The sequence below is a fragment of the Dendrobates tinctorius genome, unplaced genomic scaffold (assembly GCF_039654945.1).
Source record: "Dendrobates tinctorius isolate UK_male_01 unplaced genomic scaffold, ASM3965494v1 ptg000161l, whole genome shotgun sequence".
Classification (NCBI taxonomy): Eukaryota; Metazoa; Chordata; class Amphibia; order Anura; family Dendrobatidae; genus Dendrobates; species Dendrobates tinctorius.
In genome coordinates this window covers 6,858,735-6,877,955 of record NW_027361828.1, presented here as the reverse complement: position 1 = coordinate 6,877,955, position 19,221 = coordinate 6,858,735, and the positions used below count along the sequence as shown (strand labels likewise).

At 39.9% G+C, this 19,221-nt stretch overlaps 1 protein-coding gene across 3 annotated transcripts in view; it reads right to left on the bottom strand.

Moving 5' to 3' along the window:
- The window catches only part of LOC141052533 (uncharacterized), a 169,753-nt gene that overhangs the window by 90,078 nt on the left and 60,454 nt on the right, over positions 1-19,221 (bottom strand). For all 3 annotated transcript variants that reach the window (XM_073549787.1, XM_073549786.1, XM_073549788.1), the window contains 5 exons: positions 17,644-17,688; positions 14,284-14,328; positions 10,926-10,970; positions 7,567-7,611; positions 1,886-1,930 (listed from right to left, as the gene is read on the bottom strand). In XM_073549787.1, coding sequence (XP_073405888.1) covers positions 1,886-1,930; positions 7,567-7,611; positions 10,926-10,970; positions 14,284-14,328; positions 17,644-17,688 — 225 coding nt within the window. The remainder of the gene's footprint in view (positions 1-1,885; positions 1,931-7,566; positions 7,612-10,925; positions 10,971-14,283; positions 14,329-17,643; positions 17,689-19,221) is intronic.

Below are 19,221 nucleotides of genomic sequence, written 5' to 3'. Positions count from 1 at the left end.
TGAGATTTTTCATGATAAGATATTTTGAGGGGTTTATTTGATACCAAAATGTGCTACATAAATTAGCATTCAATAACATTTTAAAAATAATTTTCACAAACTTGCTGTCAGTAGGTTTCTCACTAAAGCTATCACTGGTTTCTTTGTGAACTAGCATTAGAAATGTAAAAAAAAAAGAAAACAGATTAAAATTACATTTTAACGAGAGTCCCCATTTTACAAACTGGTGAGAATCAGAGTGGCCATCCTGAATTCGAGGCATCAGCCACAGCTTAAATTCTGATAATAGCTCATTGCCTATGATACCGAACACCCTGCAGACTCAGAGTGGTGATTACCTAGGTAAGCAGATCGTGATACTAGCAGGTTTTGTGCTTTAAAACCTGCTTGCAGCTCATTATAGCTGGCCACATCACTGGATCCAAATCGCTCTATTCCCCCTGTTCTTCTACCCTGCTGCACAGGCACAGCTACCCGTGCTAGGAATCTAGGAAAACAGTAAGTTTGGATCAGCGGTGAAATCATGCTATTGATCCAAACTGTAAATCTTCAGGAATGCACCACCCTCTGAAAGCAGTGCATTCTTGAAGAAAAGAAGTTGAGAAAACCTGCAAAGCTTTTATGACTGTATAACTACAACTACACTTTCAAAATATTTTCATTCAAAATTTTATTATGGTTTCAAAGACTCATACAGTTTAACTTGGATATTGTTGCATTATGGTGGAGAAAAAGTGTAGAAAAAAATTTAAGGATTAGACTCATCCATAGTCATCCATAGAGTATTATGTGCTTTCTATCACAGTTTGGTGGTATTTAACAGTACAAAAAAGTGTTTGAAAATTTTTCTTGTTTGTTCACATTTCTTACCCATACACTATTCCATGTTCTGGGGTACATTTTTGTGATATATAGCACTCAAAAAAACAGCTAAAAACTTTGCTGAGTTACATTTCTCAGCTATATAGTACGTATATTACGTGCTCTTGGGTACATTTCATTGGTATATAACCTTCAAAAAAAGGTTCAAAATTTTATCTGTATTATAATGCTCACCCATAGACTATTCCGTGGTGTAGAGTACATTTAGTTCGTATATAACCCTCAAAATAGTATTCAAAATTTATCAGAATTATATTGCTCATCCATAGGGTATTACATCTTCTAGGGTATATTTCATTGCTAGTTGCTATATTGCTAGTTGCTATATAAGACTCAAAAATACCTGCTCAAAATGTTTCAATATCATATTACTCACCCATAGAGTATTCCGTGGTCTGGAATACATTTCGTTGGTATGTAACCCTCAAAATAGTGTTAAAAATGTATTGGTATCATATTGCTCACCCACAGACAATTCAGAATTTGTCCCATCCATTTGAACATTTTTACTGCCCCCCCCAGACTTCTTTATAGGGTCGACAGAAAAAATCTTTCCATTGACTTCCATTATACTCGTTATTCGAAACAAGCATGCGAGTATTAGTAATTGATCGGTTAGATCAACGAGCACCTGAGCATTTTAGTGCTCGCTCATCTCTAGTAACTGTACGTCATTAGTTTGGAACCCCTTCCAGACCATGACGTATAGGTGCGTCAACTGCTGTGAAAGGTGTTAAAAGAGGACTGCCCGTTCGGAAGCATAACACACCTTTTGGTGTATAATCATACTTGCTCAGTCAGCAATATACATCTTAATAGAGAAGCAGCCTGTGTTTGTCATTGAATTAATAAAAAAATCACTGCATTAAAAAAGGTACAAATGATACATCGAAATTATGACTGAAAGATGCCATAAAATTCTATCTGTATGTTGCTCTTATGACCAAAATGTGCTAGTAGATTAGCATACAATAACATCTAAAAATATTTTTCACTAACTTACTATCAGTAGGTTTCTCTCTTGGGCTAGCAGTTGTTTCTTTGTGACCTAGCATTAGAAATGTAAAAAAAGAAAACAGATTAAAATTACATTTTAAGGAAAGTCCCCATGGCACAGAATGATGAAAATCAGAGTGGCCATCTTGAATTCAAAGCATCACCAACTGCTTAAATTCTAATAGTAGCTCATTGCCTAGGTTACTGACCACCCTGCAGGCTCAGAGTGGCCAATTACCTAGGTAAGCAGATCGTGTCACTAGCAGGTTTTATGCTTTAAGGCCTGCTTAGGCGGCTCATTGTAGCTGGGGGAACTGCTACCTTGGATCTAATCCTTATAAACAGGGAGGAAATGGTTGAGGAGGTAAAAGTGGCTGGGACCCTAGGAGGTAGCGACCATGCTATTTTAGAATTTTGGATAACTAGAGGCGGAAGACCTGTGAAGACTCAGACGTCAAGGTTAGATTTCAGAAAGGCAGATTTTAAGGGATTCAGAAAGAGAATTGGAGGGATCCAATGGCTGGATATCCTTAAAGACAAAAATGTCCAGGAAGGATGGGAAATCTTGAAAAATGAAATTCTCAAAGCACAGTTGTTAACAATTCCGAAAAGAGGGAAGAATAGGAAGCAGTTAAGGAAACCAGGATGGATGAACACAGAACTTAAGCACATGCTAAAAAGGAAGAAAAAAATGTTTATAAAATGGAAAGAGGGAGGCATATCTAAAGAAGAATATAATGCTGTCTGCAGAACCTGCAGGGCACAAATCAGATTAGCTAAAGCTGAAAATGAATTGAGGCTTGCAAGAGATGTCAAAAGCAATAATAAAGGATTTTGGGGATATGTCAAAAGTAAAAGAAAAGTCAAAGATGCTATAGGATTTTTACAGGATGAAAATGATGAAATGGTAAGACAGGATGTTGAGAAGGCTGAACTTTTAAATTCCTATTTTGCATCTGTTTTCTCTCAGAAAGGAAATGTAACATCAACTGTTATTCACTGTCCTATTAAGGGAATAGAAGAATCCAGGATATCTATAAACAGAAAGATAGTGAGGAAACACTTAGCTAGCCTAAATGAATTCAAGTCTCCAGGTCCAGATGAATTACACCCCAGAGTACTGAAGGAGATAGCAGAAGAAATTTTTGAACCCCTCTCTATAATCTTTGAAAATTCTTGGAGAACAGGAGAAGTGCCAGAAGACTGGAGAAGAGCAAATGTTGTTCCTATCTTCAAAAAGGGGAAGAAGGTGGACCCAGGTAACTATAGGCCGGTGAGTCTGACTTCTATACCAGGAAAGATCTTTGAACAAATTATTAAACAACATGTATGTCAATACCTGGATAAGAATGAAGTGATTAAACAGAGTCAGCATGGGTTTGTAACTAATAAGTCATGTCAGACTAACTTAATTTCCTTCTATGACGGTATCACTGATTGGGTGGATCAAGGAAATGCTGTAGATATAGTATATCTTGACTTCAGCAAAGCATTTGACAAAGTCTCTCATACAATCCTTATTGAAAAAATGATTAAGTATGGAATGGACAAGGCAACTGTTAGGTGGATTCATAACTGGCTTAGTGATCGGACCCAAAGAGTGGTCGTAAATGGCTGCACATCCAGTTGGAAGAATGTCTCAAGTGGGGTACCACAGGGCTCTGTCCTGGGCCCTGTATTGTTCAACATCTTTATCAACGATTTAGATGAAGGAATTGAGGGTAAACTGATTAAATTTGCTGATGACACAAAGCTAGGAGGGATAGCTAATACTAGAGAAGAGAGAGAGAGGATTCAAAAAGATTTAAATAAACTGGAGAAGTGGGCAGCAACTAACAGAATGGTTTTTAACAGGGAGAAATGCAAAGTACTACATCTGGGCAATAAAAATGGAAAAAGCATATATAGAATGGGAGGAATAGGGCTAAGTGACAGCACATGTGAAAAAGACTTGGGTATACTAATAGATCACAGACTGAATATGAGTCAACAGTGTGATGCAGCAGCAAAAAAGGCAAATGCAATTCTAGGATGTATTAACAGAAGCATACAGTCTAGATCACGTGAAGTCATTATTTCCCTCTACTCCTCTTTGGTCAGACCTCATCTGGAATATTGTGTCCAGTTTTGGGCACCACATTTTAAAAAAGACATCAACAAACTGGAGCAAGTTCAGAAAAGAGCGACCAGAATGGTGACCGGTCTGCAAACCCTGTCTTATGAAGAAAGGTTGCAGGATTTGGGAATGTTTAGTTTGCAAAAGAGAAGACTGAGAGGAGACTTAATAGCTGTCTACAAATATCTAAAGGGCTGTCACATTGTAGAAGGATCAACTTTATTCTCATTTGCACAAGGAAAGACTAGAAGCAATGGGATGAAACTGAATGGGAGGAGACACAGATTAGATATTAGAAAAAACTTTTTGACAGTTAGAGTGATCAATGAGTGGAACAGGCTGCCACGAGAAGTGGTGAGTTCTCCTTCAATGGAAGTCTTCAAACAGAGGCTGGACAGACATCTGACTGGGATGATTTAGCGAATCCTGCTTTGAGCAGGGGGTTGGACCAGATGGCCCAGGAGGTCCCTTCCAACTCTACAATTCTATGATTCTATGATTCTATGATTCTATGGCCACGTCACTGGATCCAAATAGCTTTATGCCCCCTGTTCTTCTACTATGCTGTACAGGCAAGGTTACCTGTGCTAGGAATCTAGGAAAACAGTAAGTTTGAACCAGTGGTGCAACCATGCCATCAATTCAAACTGTAAATCTTCAGGAGTGCACCACCCTCTGAAAGCAATGCACGCCTGAAGAAAATTAGCTGAGAAACCCTATTAAGGGTATGTTCAGGCTAAGCTTTTTTTGCAGGTTTTGAAGCAGAAATTGAGCAAAATATCACACAGGCGGATCGTGGACCCGCTGCACCACAGGCTGGGCTTACCCTGGAGAAAAATGGCTAAGGGACTACATGTTTTTTTCTAGAGCTCCTGATGATGGAGTTAGGCTTAAGCTACACGTAGCTGTTAGGTATCACTCCAAGGTCCTCAGTAAAGTGGCTGCTGATCTCAAGAGTCAGGTTCGCAATCACGAACACAAACTCGCAGTCACCGGTGGGACAGGATCATGGTACTGGCTGAGACACTAGATAGGGCGGACACCGCTACAGGTTGGGTACCACTGGAATGTTTTCAGACAGATTCAAGTACTGCTGGAGCGGTTTCAGGTTCAGGTACCGCCGGGGCAGTTTCATGTTCAGGACTCAGGATCAGGTTCAGACAGGATGATTATAGCAATACAAAATATGTTCAGGTAAAGACTAGGTGGGTTCAGGGTTCAAGTACTAGATGCCTCACAGCTAATGGATGGGGACTAATCTAGAGTGTGATCGCTACCCCTTTAAAAGCAGCGAGCACACACACTAAGCACGATGGTTGGAGACATGCGAGCCTTGCACAGGCCCTGAGAGTAGGGAGCCATGGCAAGACAGGGACATTCCGCCGAGCGGCCGTGGCAGTGAGTGTGTCAGCGTCCCTGACAAGAGGAGGGAAACGAACCATGCAGGGACACCGGCATTTGCATTATGCAAAAACTTTTCAGACCCTCTTCAAAAACTCATAACTCCACAAAAATTCTGCTCCAACAAGTCAACAATAAGACTCAGTGTGCACATAATTTTAATGTTCAACCCCTTCATCCCCTGAGACTGTTTTCACCTTCCTGACCAGGCCAAATTTCACAATGCCAACCTGTGTCACTTTATGATGTAATAGCTCTGGAATGCTTCAACATATCACAGTGATTCTGAGATTTTTCATGATAAGATATTTTGAGGGGTTTATTTGATACCAAAATGTGCTACATAAATTAGCATTCAATAACATTTTAAAAATAATTTTCACAAACTTGCTGTCAGTAGGTTTCTCACTAAAGCTATCACTGGTTTCTTTGTGAACTAGCATTAGAAATGTAAAAAAAAAAGAAAACAGATTAAAATTACATTTTAACGAGAGTCCCCATTTTACTAACTGGTGAGAATCAGAGTGGCCATCCTGAATTCGAGGCATCAGCCACTGCTTAAATTCTGATAATAGCTCATTGCCTATGATACCGAACACCCTGCAGACTCAGAGTGGTGATTACCTAGGTAAGCAGATCGTGATACTAGCAGGTTTTGTGCTTTAAAACCTGCTTGCAGCTCATTATAGCTGGCCACATCACTGGATCCAAATCGCTCTATTCCCCCTGTTCTTCTACCCTGCTGCACAGGCACAGCTACCCGTGCTAGGAATCTAGGAAAACAGTAAGTTTGGATCAGCGGTGAAATCATGCTATTGATCCAAACTGTAAATCTTCAGGAATGCACCACCCTCTGAAAGCAGTGCATTCTTGAAGAAAAGAAGTTGAGAAAACCTGCAAAGCTTTTATGACTGTATAACTACAACTACACTTTCAAAATATTTTCATTCAAAATTTTATTATGGTTTCAAAGACTCATACAGTTTAACTTGGATATTGTTGCATTATGGTGGAGAAAAAGTGTAGAAAAAAATTTAAGGATTAGACTCATCCATAGTCATCCATAGAGTATTATGTGCTTTCTATCACAGTTTGGTGGTATTTAACAGTACAAAAAAGTGTTTGAAAATTTTTCTTGTTTGTTCACATTTCTTACCCATACACTATTCCATGTTCTGGGGTACATTTTTGTGATATATAGCACTCAAAAAAACAGCTAAAAACTTTGCTGAGTTACATTTCTCAGCTATATAGTACGTATATTACGTGCTCTTGGGTACATTTCATTGGTATATAACCTTCAAAAAAAGGTTCAAAATTTTATCTGTATTATAATGCTCACCCATAGACTATTCCGTGGTGTAGAGTACATTTAGTTCGTATATAACCCTCAAAATAGTATTCAAAATTTATCAGAATTATATTGCTCATCCATAGGGTATTACATCTTCTAGGGTATATTTCATTGCTAGTTGCTATATTGCTAGTTGCTATATAAGACTCAAAAATACCTGCTCAAAATGTTTCAATATCATATTACTCACCCATAGAATATTCCGTGGTCTGGAATACATTTCGTTGGTATGTAACCCTCAAAATAGTGTTAAAAATGTATTGGTATCATATTGCTCACCCACAGACAATTCAGAATTTGTCCCATCCATTTGAACATTTTTACTGCCCCCCCCAGACTTCTTTATAGGGTCGACAGAAAAAATCTTTCCATTGACTTCCATTATACTCGTTATTCGAAACAAGCATGCGAGTATTAGTAATTGATCGGTTAGATCAACGAGCACCTGAGCATTTTAGTGCTCGCTCATCTCTAGTAACTGTACGTCATTAGTTGGGAACCCCTTCCAGACCATGACGTATAGGTGCGTCAACTGCTGTGAAAGGTGTTAAAAGAGGACTGCCCGTTCGGAAGCATAACACACCTTTTGGTGTATAATCATACTTGCTCAGTCAGCAATATACATCTTAATAGAGAAGCAGCCTGTGTTTGTCATTGAATTAATAAAAAAATCACTGCATTAAAAAAGGTACAAATGATACATCGAAATTATGACTGAAAGATGCCATAAAATTCTATCTGTATGTTGCTCTTATGACCAAAATGTGCTAGTAGATTAGCATACAATAACATCTAAAAATATTTTTCACTAACTTACTATCAGTAGGTTTCTCTCTTGGGCTAGCAGTTGTTTCTTTGTGACCTAGCATTAGAAATGTAAAAAAAGAAAACAGATTAAAATTACATTTTAAGGAAAGTCCCCATGGCACAGAATGATGAAAATCAGAGTGGCCATCTTGAATTCAAAGCATCACCAACTGCTTAAATTCTAATAGTAGCTCATTGCCTAGGTTACTGACCACCCTGCAGGCTCAGAGTGGCCAATTACCTAGGTAAGCAGATCGTGTCACTAGCAGGTTTTATGCTTTAAGGCCTGCTTAGGCGGCTCATTGTAGCTGGCCACGTCACTGGATCCAAATAGCTTTATGCCCCCTGTTCTTCTACTATGCTGTACAGGCAAGGTTACCTGTGCTAGGAATCTAGGAAAACAGTAAGTTTGAACCAGTGGTGCAACCATGCCATCAATTCAAACTGTAAATCTTCAGGAGTGCACCACCCTCTGAAAGCAATGCACGCCTGAAGAAAATTAGCTGAGAAACCCTATTAAGGGTATGTTCAGGCTAAGCTTTTTTTGCAGGTTTTGAAGCAGAAATTGAGCAAAATATCACACAGGCGGATCGTGGACCCGCTGCACCACAGGCTGGGCTTACCCTGGAGAAAAATGGCTAAGGGACTACATGTTTTTTTCTAGAGCTCCTGATGATGGAGTTAGGCTTAAGCTACACGTAGCTGTTAGGTATCACTCCAAGGTCCTCAGTAAAGTGGCTGCTGATCTCAAGAGTCAGGTTCGCAATCACGAACACAAACTCGCAGTCACCGGTGGGACAGGATCATGGTACTGGCTGAGACACTAGATAGGGCGGACACCGCTACAGGTTGGGTACCACTGGAATGTTTTCAGACAGATTCAAGTACTGCTGGAGCGGTTTCAGGTTCAGGTACCGCCGGGGCAGTTTCATGTTCAGGACTCAGGATCAGGTTCAGACAGGATGATTATAGCAATACAAAATATGTTCAGGTAAAGACTAGGTGGGTTCAGGGTTCAAGTACTAGATGCCTCACAGCTAATGGATGGGGACTAATCTAGAGTGTGATCGCTACCCCTTTAAAAGCAGCGAGCACACACACTAAGCACGATGGCTGGAGACATGCGAGCCTTGCACAGGCCCTGAGAGTAGGGAGCCATGGCAAGACAGGGACATTCCGCCGAGCGGCCGTGGCAGTGAGTGTGTCAGCGTCCCTGACAAGAGGAGGGAAACGAACCATGCAGGGACACCGGCATTTGCATTATGCAAAAACTTTTCAGACCCTCTTCAAAAACTCCTAACTCCACAAAAATTCTGCTCCAACAAGTCAACAATAAGACTCAGTGTGCACATAATTTTAATGTTCAACCCCTTCATCCCCTGAGACTGTTTTCACCTTCCTGACCAGGCCAAATTTCACAATGCCAACCTGTGTCACTTTATGATGTAATAGCTCTGGAATGCTTCAACATATCACAGTGATTCTGAGATTTTTCATGATAAGATATTTTGAGGGGTTTATTTGATACCAAAATGTGCTACATAAATTAGCATTCAATAACATTTTAAAAATAATTTTCACAAACTTGCTGTCAGTAGGTTTCTCACTAAAGCTATCACTGGTTTCTTTGTGAACTAGCATTAGAAATGTAAAAAAAAAAGAAAACAGATTAAAATTACATTTTAACGAGAGTCCCCATTTTACAAACTGGTGAGAATCAGAGTGGCCATCCTGAATTCGAGGCATCAGCCACAGCTTAAATTCTGATAATAGCTCATTGCCTATGATACCGAACACCCTGCAGACTCAGAGTGGTGATTACCTAGGTAAGCAGATCGTGATACTAGCAGGTTTTGTGCTTTAAAACCTGCTTGCAGCTCATTATAGCTGGCCACATCACTGGATCCAAATCGCTCTATTCCCCCTGTTCTTCTACCCTGCTGCACAGGCACAGCTACCCGTGCTAGGAATCTAGGAAAACAGTAAGTTTGGATCAGCGGTGAAACCATGCTATTGATCCAAACTGTAAATCTTCAGGAATGCACCACCCTCTGAAAGCAGTGCATTCTTGAAGAAAAGAAGTTGAGAAAACCTGCAAAGCTTTTATGACTTTATAACTACAACTACACTTTCAAAATATTTTCATTCATAATTTTATTATGGTTTCAAAGACTCATACAGTTTAAATAGGATATTGTTGCATTATGGTGGAGAAAAAGTGTAGAAAAAAATTTAAGGATTAGACTCATCCATAGTCATCCATAGAGTATTATGTGCTTTCTATCACAGTTTGGTGGTATTTAACAGTACAAAAAAGTGTTTGAAAATTTTTCTTGTTTGTTCACATTTCTTACCCATACACTATTCCATGTTCTGGGGTACATTTTTGTGATATATAGCACTCAAAAAAACAGCTAAAAACTTTGCTGAGTTACATTTCTCAGCTATATAGTACGTATATTACGTGCTCTTGGGTACATTTCATTGGTATATAACCTTCAAAAAAAGGTTCAAAATTTTATCTGTATTATAATGCTCACCCATAGACTATTCCATGGTGTAGAGTACATTTAGTTCGTATATAACCCTCAAAATAGTATTCAAAATTTATCAGAATTATATTGCTCATCCATAGGGTATTACATCTTCTAGGGTATATTTCATTGCTAGTTGCTATATTGCTAGTTGCTATATAAGACTCAAAAATACCTGCTCAAAATGTTTCAATATCATTAATCACCCATAGCGTATTCCGTGGTCTGGAATACATTTCGTTGGTATGTAACCCTCAAAATAGTGTTAAAAATGTATTGGTATCATATTGCTCACCCACAGACAATTCAGAATTTGTCCCATCCATTTGAACATTTTTACTGCCCCCCCCCAGACTTCTTTATAGGGTCGACAGAAAAAATCTTTCCATTGACTTCCATTATACTCGTTATTCGAAACAAGCATGCGAGTATTAGTAATTGATCGGTTAGATCAACGAGCACCTGAGCATTTTAGTGCTCGCTCATCTCTAGTAACTGTACGTCATTAGTTGGGAACCCCTTCCAGACCATGACGTATAGGTGCGTCAACTGCTGTGAAAGGTGTTAAAAGAGGACTGCCCGTTCGGAAGCATAACACACCTTTTGGTGTATAATCATACTTGCTCAGTCAGCAATATACATCTTAATAGAGAAGCAGCCTGTGTTTGTCATTGAATTAAAAAAAAAATCACTGCATTAAAAAAAGGTACAAATGATACATCGAAATTATGACTGAAAGATGCCATAAAATTCTATCTGTATGTTGCTCTTATGACCAAAATGTGCTAGTAGATTAGCATACAATAACATCTAAAAATATTTTTCACTAACTTACTATCAGTAGGTTTCTCTCTTGGGCTAGCAGTTGTTTCTTTGTGACCTAGCATTAGAAATGTAAAAAAAGAAAACAGATTAAAATTACATTTTAAGGAAAGTCCCCATGGCACAGAATGATGAAAATCAGAGTGGCCATCTTGAATTCAAAGCATCACCAACTGCTTAAATTCTAATAGTAGCTCATTGCCTAGGTTACTGACCACCCTGCAGGCTCAGAGTGGCCAATTACCTAGGTAAGCAGATCGTGTCACTAGCAGGTTTTATGCTTTAAGGCCTGCTTAGGCGGCTCATTGTAGCTGGCCACGTCACTGGATCCAAATAGCTTTATGCCCCCTGTTCTTCTACTATGCTGTACAGGCAAGGTTACCTGTGCTAGGAATCTAGGAAAACAGTAAGTTTGAACCAGTGGTGCAACCATGCCATCAATTCAAACTGTAAATCTTCAGGAGTGCACCACCCTCTGAAAGCAATGCACGCCTGAAGAAAATTAGCTGAGAAACCCTATTAAGGGTATGTTCAGGCTAAGCTTTTTTTGCAGGTTTTGAAGCAGAAATTGAGCAAAATATCACACAGGCGGATCGTGGACCCGCTGCACCACAGGCTGGGCTTACCCTGGAGAAAAATGGCTAAGGGACTACATGTTTTTTTCTAGAGCTCCTGATGATGGAGTTAGGCTTAAGCTACACGTAGCTGTTAGGAATAACTCCAAGGTCCTCAGTAAAGTGGCTGCTGACCTCAAGAGTCAGGTTCGCAATCACGAACACAAACTCGCAGTCACTGGTGGGACAAGATCATGGTACTGGCTGAGACACTAGATAGGGCAGACACCGCTACAGGTTGGGTACCACTGGAATGTTTTCAGACAGATTCAAGTACTGCTGGAGCGGTTTCAGGTTCAGGTACCGCCGGGGCAGTTTCATGTTCAGGACTCAGGATCAGGTTCAGACAGGATGATTATAGCAATACAAAATATGTTCAGGTAAAGACTAGGTGGGTTCAGGGTTCAAGTACTAGATGCCTCACAGCTAATGGATGGGGACTAATCTAGAGTGTGATCGCTACCCCTTTAAAAGCAGCGAGCACACACACTAAGCACGATGGCTGGAGACATGCGAGCCTTGCACAGGCCCTGAGAGTAGGGAGCCATGGCAAGACAGGGACATTCCGCCGAGCGGCCGTGGCAGTGAGTGTGTCAGCGTCCCTGACAAGAGGAGGGAAACGAACCATGCAGGGACACCGGCATTTGCATTATGCAAAAACTTTTCAGACCCTCTTCAAAAACTCATAACTCCACAAAAATTCTGCTCCAACAAGTCAACAATAAGACTCAGTGTGCACATAATTTTAATGTTCAACCCCTTCATCCCCTGAGACTGTTTTCACCTTCCTGACCAGGCCAAATTTCACAATGCCAACCTGTGTCACTTTATGATGTAATAGCTCTGGAATGCTTCAACATATCACAGTGATTCTGAGATTTTTCATGATAAGATATTTTGAGGGGTTTATTTGATACCAAAATGTGCTACATAAATTAGCATTCAATAACATTTTAAAAATAATTTTCACAAACTTGCTGTCAGTAGGTTTCTCACTAAAGCTATCACTGGTTTCTTTGTGAACTAGCATTAGAAATGTAAAAAAAAAGAAAACAGATTAAAATTACATTTTAACGAGAGTCCCCATTTTACAAACTGGTGAGAATCAGAGTGGCCATCCTGAATTCGAGGCATCAGCCACAGCTTAAATTCTGATAATAGCTCATTGCCTATGATACCAAACACCCTGCAGACTCAGAGTGGTGATTACCTAGGTAAGCAGATCGTGATACTAGCAGGTTTTGTGCTTTAAAACCTGCTTGCAGCTCATTATAGCTGGCCACATCACTGGATCCAAATCGCTCTATTCCCCTTGTTCTTCTACCCTGCTGCACAGGCACAGCTACCCGTGCTAGGAATCTAGGAAAACAGTAAGTTTGGATCAGCGGTGAAATCATGCTATTGATCCAAACTGTAAATCTTCAGGAATGCACCACCCTCTGAAAGCAGTGCATTCTTGAAGAAAAGAAGTTGAGAAAACCTGCAAAGCTTTTATGACTGTATAACTACAACTACACTTTCAAAATATTTTCATTCAAAATTTTATTATGGTTTCAAAGACTCATACAGTTTAACTTGGATATTGTTGCATTATGGTGGAGAAAAAGTGTAGAAAAAAATTTAAGGATTAGACTCATCCATAGTCATCCATAGAGTATTATGTGCTTTCTATCACAGTTTGGTGGTATTTAACAGTACAAAAAAGTGTTTGAAAATTTTTCTTGTTTGTTCACATTTCTTACCCATACACTATTCCATGTTCTGGGGTACATTTTTGTGATATATAGCACCCAAAAAAACAGCTAAAAACTTTGCTGAGTTACATTTCTCAGCTATATAGTACGTATATTACGTGCTCTTGGGTACATTTCATTGGTATATAACCTTCAAAAAAAGGTTCAAAATTTTATCTGTATTATAATGCTCACCCATAGACTATTCCGTGGTGTAGAGTACATTTAGTTCGTATATAACCCTCAAAATAGTATTCAAAATTTATCAGAATTATATTGCTCATCCATAGGGTATTACATCTTCTAGGGTATATTTCATTGCTAGTTGCTATATTGCTAGTTGCTATATAAGACTCAAAAATACCTGCTCAAAATGTTTCAATATCATATTACTCACCCATAGAGTATTCCGTGGTCTGGAATACATTTCGTTGGTATGTAACCCTCAAAATAGTGTTAAAAATGTATTGGTATCATATTGCTCACCCACAGACAATTCAGAATTTGTCCCATCCATTTGAACATTTTTACTCCCCCCCCCAGACTTCTTTATAGGGTCGACAGAAAAAATCTTTCCATTGACTTCCATTATACTCGTTATTCGAAACAAGCATGCGAGTATTAGTAATTGATCGGTTAGATCAACGAGCACCTGAGCATTTTAGTGCTCGCTCATCTCTAGTAACTGTACGTCATTAGTTTGGAACCCCTTCCAGACCATGACGTATAGGTGCGTCAACTGCTGTGAAAGGTGTTAAAAGAGGACTGCCCGTTCGGAAGCATAACACACCTTTTGGTGTATAATCATACTTGCTCAGTCAGCAATATACATCTTAATAGAGAAGCAGCCTGTGTTTGTCATTGAATTAATAAAAAAATCACTGCATTAAAAAAGGTACAAATGATACATCGAAATTATGACTGAAAGATGCCATAAAATTCTATCTGTATGTTGCTCTTATGACCAAAATGTGCTAGTAGATTAGCATACAATAACATCTAAAAATATTTTTCACTAACTTACTATCAGTAGGTTTCTCTCTTGGGCTAGCAGTTGTTTCTTTGTGACCTAGCATTAGAAATGTAAAAAAAGAAAACAGATTAAAATTACATTTTAAGGAAAGTCCCCATGGCACAGAATGATGAAAATCAGAGTGGCCATCTTGAATTCAAAGCATCACCAACTGCTTAAATTCTAATAGTAGCTCATTGCCTAGGTTACTGACCACCCTGCAGGCTCAGAGTGGCCAATTACCTAGGTAAGCAGATCGTGTCACTAGCAGGTTTTATGCTTTAAGGCCTGCTTAGGCGGCTCATTGTAGCTGGCCACGTCACTGGATCCAAATAGCTTTATGCCCCCTGTTCTTCTACTATGCTGTACAGGCAAGGTTACCTGTGCTAGGAATCTAGGAAAACAGTAAGTTTGAACCAGTGGTGCAACCATGCCATCAATTCAAACTGTAAATCTTCAGGAGTGCACCACCCTCTGAAAGCAATGCACGCCTGAAGAAAATTAGCTGAGAAACCCTATTAAGGGTATGTTCAGGCTAAGCTTTTTTTGCAGGTTTTGAAGCAGAAATTGAGCAAAATATCACACAGGCGGATCGTGGACCCGCTGCACCACAGGCTGGGCTTACCCTGGAGAAAAATGGCTAAGGGACTACATGTTTTTTTCTAGAGCTCCTGATGATGGAGTTAGGCTTAAGCTACACGTAGCTGTTAGGTATCACTCCAAGGTCCTCAGTAAAGTGGCTGCTGATCTCAAGAGTCAGGTTCGCAATCACGAACACAAACTCGCAGTCACCGGTGGGACAGGATCATGGTACTGGCTGAGACACTAGATAGGGCGGACACCGCTACAGGTTGGGTACCACTGGAATGTTTTCAGACAGATTCAAGTACTGCTGGAGCGGTTTCAGGTTCAGGTACCGCCGGGGCAGTTTCATGTTCAGGACTCAGGATCAGGTTCAGACAGGATGATTATAGCAATACAAAATATGTTCAGGTAAAGACTAGGTGGGTTCAGGGTTCAAGTACTAGATGCCTCACAGCTAATGGATGGGGACTAATCTAGAGTGTGATCGCTACCCCTTTAAAAGCAGCGAGCACACACACTAAGCACGATGGCTGGAGACATGCGAGCCTTGCACAGGCCCTGAGAGTAGGGAGCCATGGCAAGACAGGGACATTCCGCCGAGCGGCCGTGGCAGTGAGTGTGTCAGCGTCCCTGACAAGAGGAGGGAAACGAACCATGCAGGGACACCGGCATTTGCATTATGCAAAAACTTTTCAGACCCTCTTCAAAAACTCATAACTCCACAAAAATTCTGCTCCAACAAGTCAACAATAAGACTCAGTGTGCACATAATTTTAATGTTCAACCCCTTCATCCCCTGAGACTGTTTTCACCTTCCTGACCAGGCCAAATTTCACAATGCCAACCTGTGTCACTTTATGATGTAATAGCTCTGGAATGCTTCAACATATCACAGTGATTCTGAGATTTTTCATGATAAGATATTTTGAGGGGTTTATTTGATACCAAAATGTGCTACATAAATTAGCATTCAATAACATTTTAAAAATAATTTTCACAAACTTGCTGTCAGTAGGTTTCTCACTAAAGCTATCACTGGTTTCTTTGTGAACTAGCATTAGAAATGTAAAAAAAAAAGAAAACAGATTAAAATTACATTTTAACGAGAGTCCCCATTTTACAAACTGGTGAGAAACAGAGTGGCCATCCTGAATTCGAGGCATCAGCCACAGCTTAAATTCTGATAATAGCTCATTGCCTATGATACCGAACACCCTGCAGACTCAGAGTGGTGATTACCTAGGTAAGCAGATCGTGATACTAGCAGGTTTTGTGCTTTAAAACCTGCTTGCAGCTCATTATAGCTGGCCACATCACTGGATCCAAATCGCTCTATTCCCCCTGTTCTTCTACCCTGCTGCACAGGCACAGCTACCCGTGCTAGGAATCTAGGAAAACAGTAAGTTTGGATCAGCGGTGAAACCATGCTATTGATCCAAACTGTAAATCTTCAGGAATGCACCACCCTCTGAAAGCAGTGCATTCTTGAAGAAAAGAAGTTGAGAAAACCTGCAAAGCTTTTATGACTTTATAACTACAACTACACTTTCAAAATATTTTCATTCATAATTTTATTATGGTTTCAAAGACTCATACAGTTTAAATAGGATATTGTTGCATTATGGTGGAGAAAAAGTGTAGAAAAAAATTTAAGGATTAGACTCATCCATAGCCATCCATAGAGTATTATGTGCTTTCTATCACAGTTTGGTGGTATTTAACAGTACAAAAAAGTGTTTGAAAATTTTTCTTGTTTGTTCACATTTCTTACCCATACACTATTCCATGTTCTGGGGTACATTTTTGTGATATATAGCACTCAAAAAAACAGCTAAAAACTTTGCTGAGTTGCATTTCTCAGCTATATAGTACGTATATTACGTGCTCTTGGGTACATTTCATTGGTATATAACCTTCAAAAAAAGGTTCAAAATTTTATCTGTATTATAATGCTCACCCATAGACTATTCCATGGTGTAGAGTACATTTAGTTCGTATATAACCCTCAAAATAGTATTCAAAATTTATCAGAATTATATTGCTCATCCATAGGGTATTACATCTTCTAGGGTATATTTCATTGCTAGTTGCTATATTGCTAGTTGCTATATAAGACTCAAAAATACCTGCTCAAAATGTTTCAATATCATTAATCACCCATAGCGTATTCCGTGGTCTGGAATACATTTCGTTGGTATGTAACCCTCAAAATAGTGTTAAAAATGTATTGGTATCATATTGCTCACCCACAGACAATTCAGAATTTGTCCCATCCATTTGAACATTTTTACTGCCCCCCCCCCAGACTTCTTTATAGGGTCGACAGAAAAAATCTTTCCATTGACTTCCATTATACTCGTTATTCGAAACAAGCATGCGAGTATTAGTAATTGATCGGTTAGATCAACGAGCACCTGAGCATTTTAGTGCTCGCTCATCTCTAGTAACTGTACGTCATTAGTTGGGAACCCCTTCCAGACCATGATGTATAGGTGCGTCAACTGCTGTGAAAGGTGTTAAAAGAGGACTGCCCGTTCGGAAGCATAACACACCTTTTGGTGTATAATCATACTTGCTCAGTCAGCAATATACATCTTAATAGAGAAGCAGCCTGTGTTTGTCATTGAATTAAAAAAAAAATCACTGCATTAAAAAAAGGTACAAATGATACATCGAAATTATGACTGAAAGATGCCATAAAATTCTATCTGTATGTTGCTCTTATGACCAAAATGTGCTAGTAGATTAGCATACAATAACATCTAAAAATATTTTTCACTAACTTACTATCAGTAGGTTTCTCTCTTGGGCTAGCAGTTGTTTCTTTGTGACCTAGCATTAGAAATGTAAAAAAAGAAAACAGATTAAAATTACATTTTAAGGAAAGTCCCCATGGCACAGAATGATGAAAATCAGAGTGGCCATCTTGAATTCAAAGCATCACCAACTGCTTAAATTCTAATAGTAGCTCATTGCCTAGGTTACTGACCACCCTGCAGGCTCAGAGTGGCCAATTACCTAGGTAAGCAGATCGTGTCACTAGCAGGTTTTATGCTTTAAGGCCTGCTTAGGCGGCTCATTGTAGCTGGCCACGTCACTGGATCCAAATAGCTTTATGCCCCCTGTTCTTCTACTATGCTGTACAGGCAAGGTTACCTGTGCTAGGAATCTAGGAAAACAGTAAGTTTGAACCAGTGGTGCAACCATGCCATCAATTCAAACTGTAAATCTTCAGGAGTGCACCACCCTCTGAAAGCAATGCACGCCTGAAGAAAATTAGCTGAGAAACCCTATTAAGGGTATGTTCAGGCTAAGCTTTTTTTGCAGGTTTTGAAGCAGAAATTGAGCAAAATATCACACAGGCGGATCGTGGACCCGCTGCACCACAGGCTGGGCTTACCCTGGAGAAAAATGGCTAAGGGACTACATGTTTTTTTCTAGAGCTCCTGATGATGGAGTTAGGCTTAAGCTACACGTAGCTGTTAGGAATAACTCCAAGGTCCTCAGTAAAGTGGCTGCTGACCTCAAGAGTCAGGTTCGCAATCACGAACACAAACTCGCAGTCACTGGTGGGACAAGATCATGGTACTGGCTGAGACACTAGATAGGGCAGACACCGCTACAGGTTGGGTACCACTGGAATGTTTTCAGACAGATTCAAGTACTGCTGGAGCGGTTTCAGGTTCAGGTACCGCCGGGGCAGTTTCATGTTCAGGACTCAGGATCAGGTTCAGACAGGATGATTATAGCAATACAAAATATGTTCAGGTAAAGACTAGGTGGGTTCAGGGTTCAAGTACTAGATGCCTCACAGCTAATGGATGGGGACTAATCTAGAGTGTGATCGCTACCCCTTTAAAAGCAGCGAGCACACACACTAAGCACGATGGCTGGAGACATGCGAGCCTTGCACAGGCCCTGAGAGTAGGGAGCCATGGCAAGACAGGGACATTCCGCCGAGCGGCCGTGGCAGTGAGTGTGTCAGCGTCCCTGACAAGAGGAGGGAAACGAACCATGCAGGGACACCGGCATTTGCATTATGCAAAAACTTTTCAGACCCTCTTCAAAAACTCATAACTCCACAAAAATTCTGCTCCAACAAGTCAACAATAAGACTCAGTGTGCACATAATTTTAATGTTCAACCCCTTCATCCCCTGAGACTGTTTTCACCTTCCTGACCAGGCCAAATTTCACAATGCCAACCTGTGTCACTTTATGATGTAATAGCTCTGGAATGCTTCAACATATCACAGTGATTCTGAGATTTTTCATGATAAGATATTTTGAGGGGTTTATTTGATACCAAAATGTGCTACATAAATTAGCATTCAATAACATTTTAAAAATAATTTTCACAAACTTG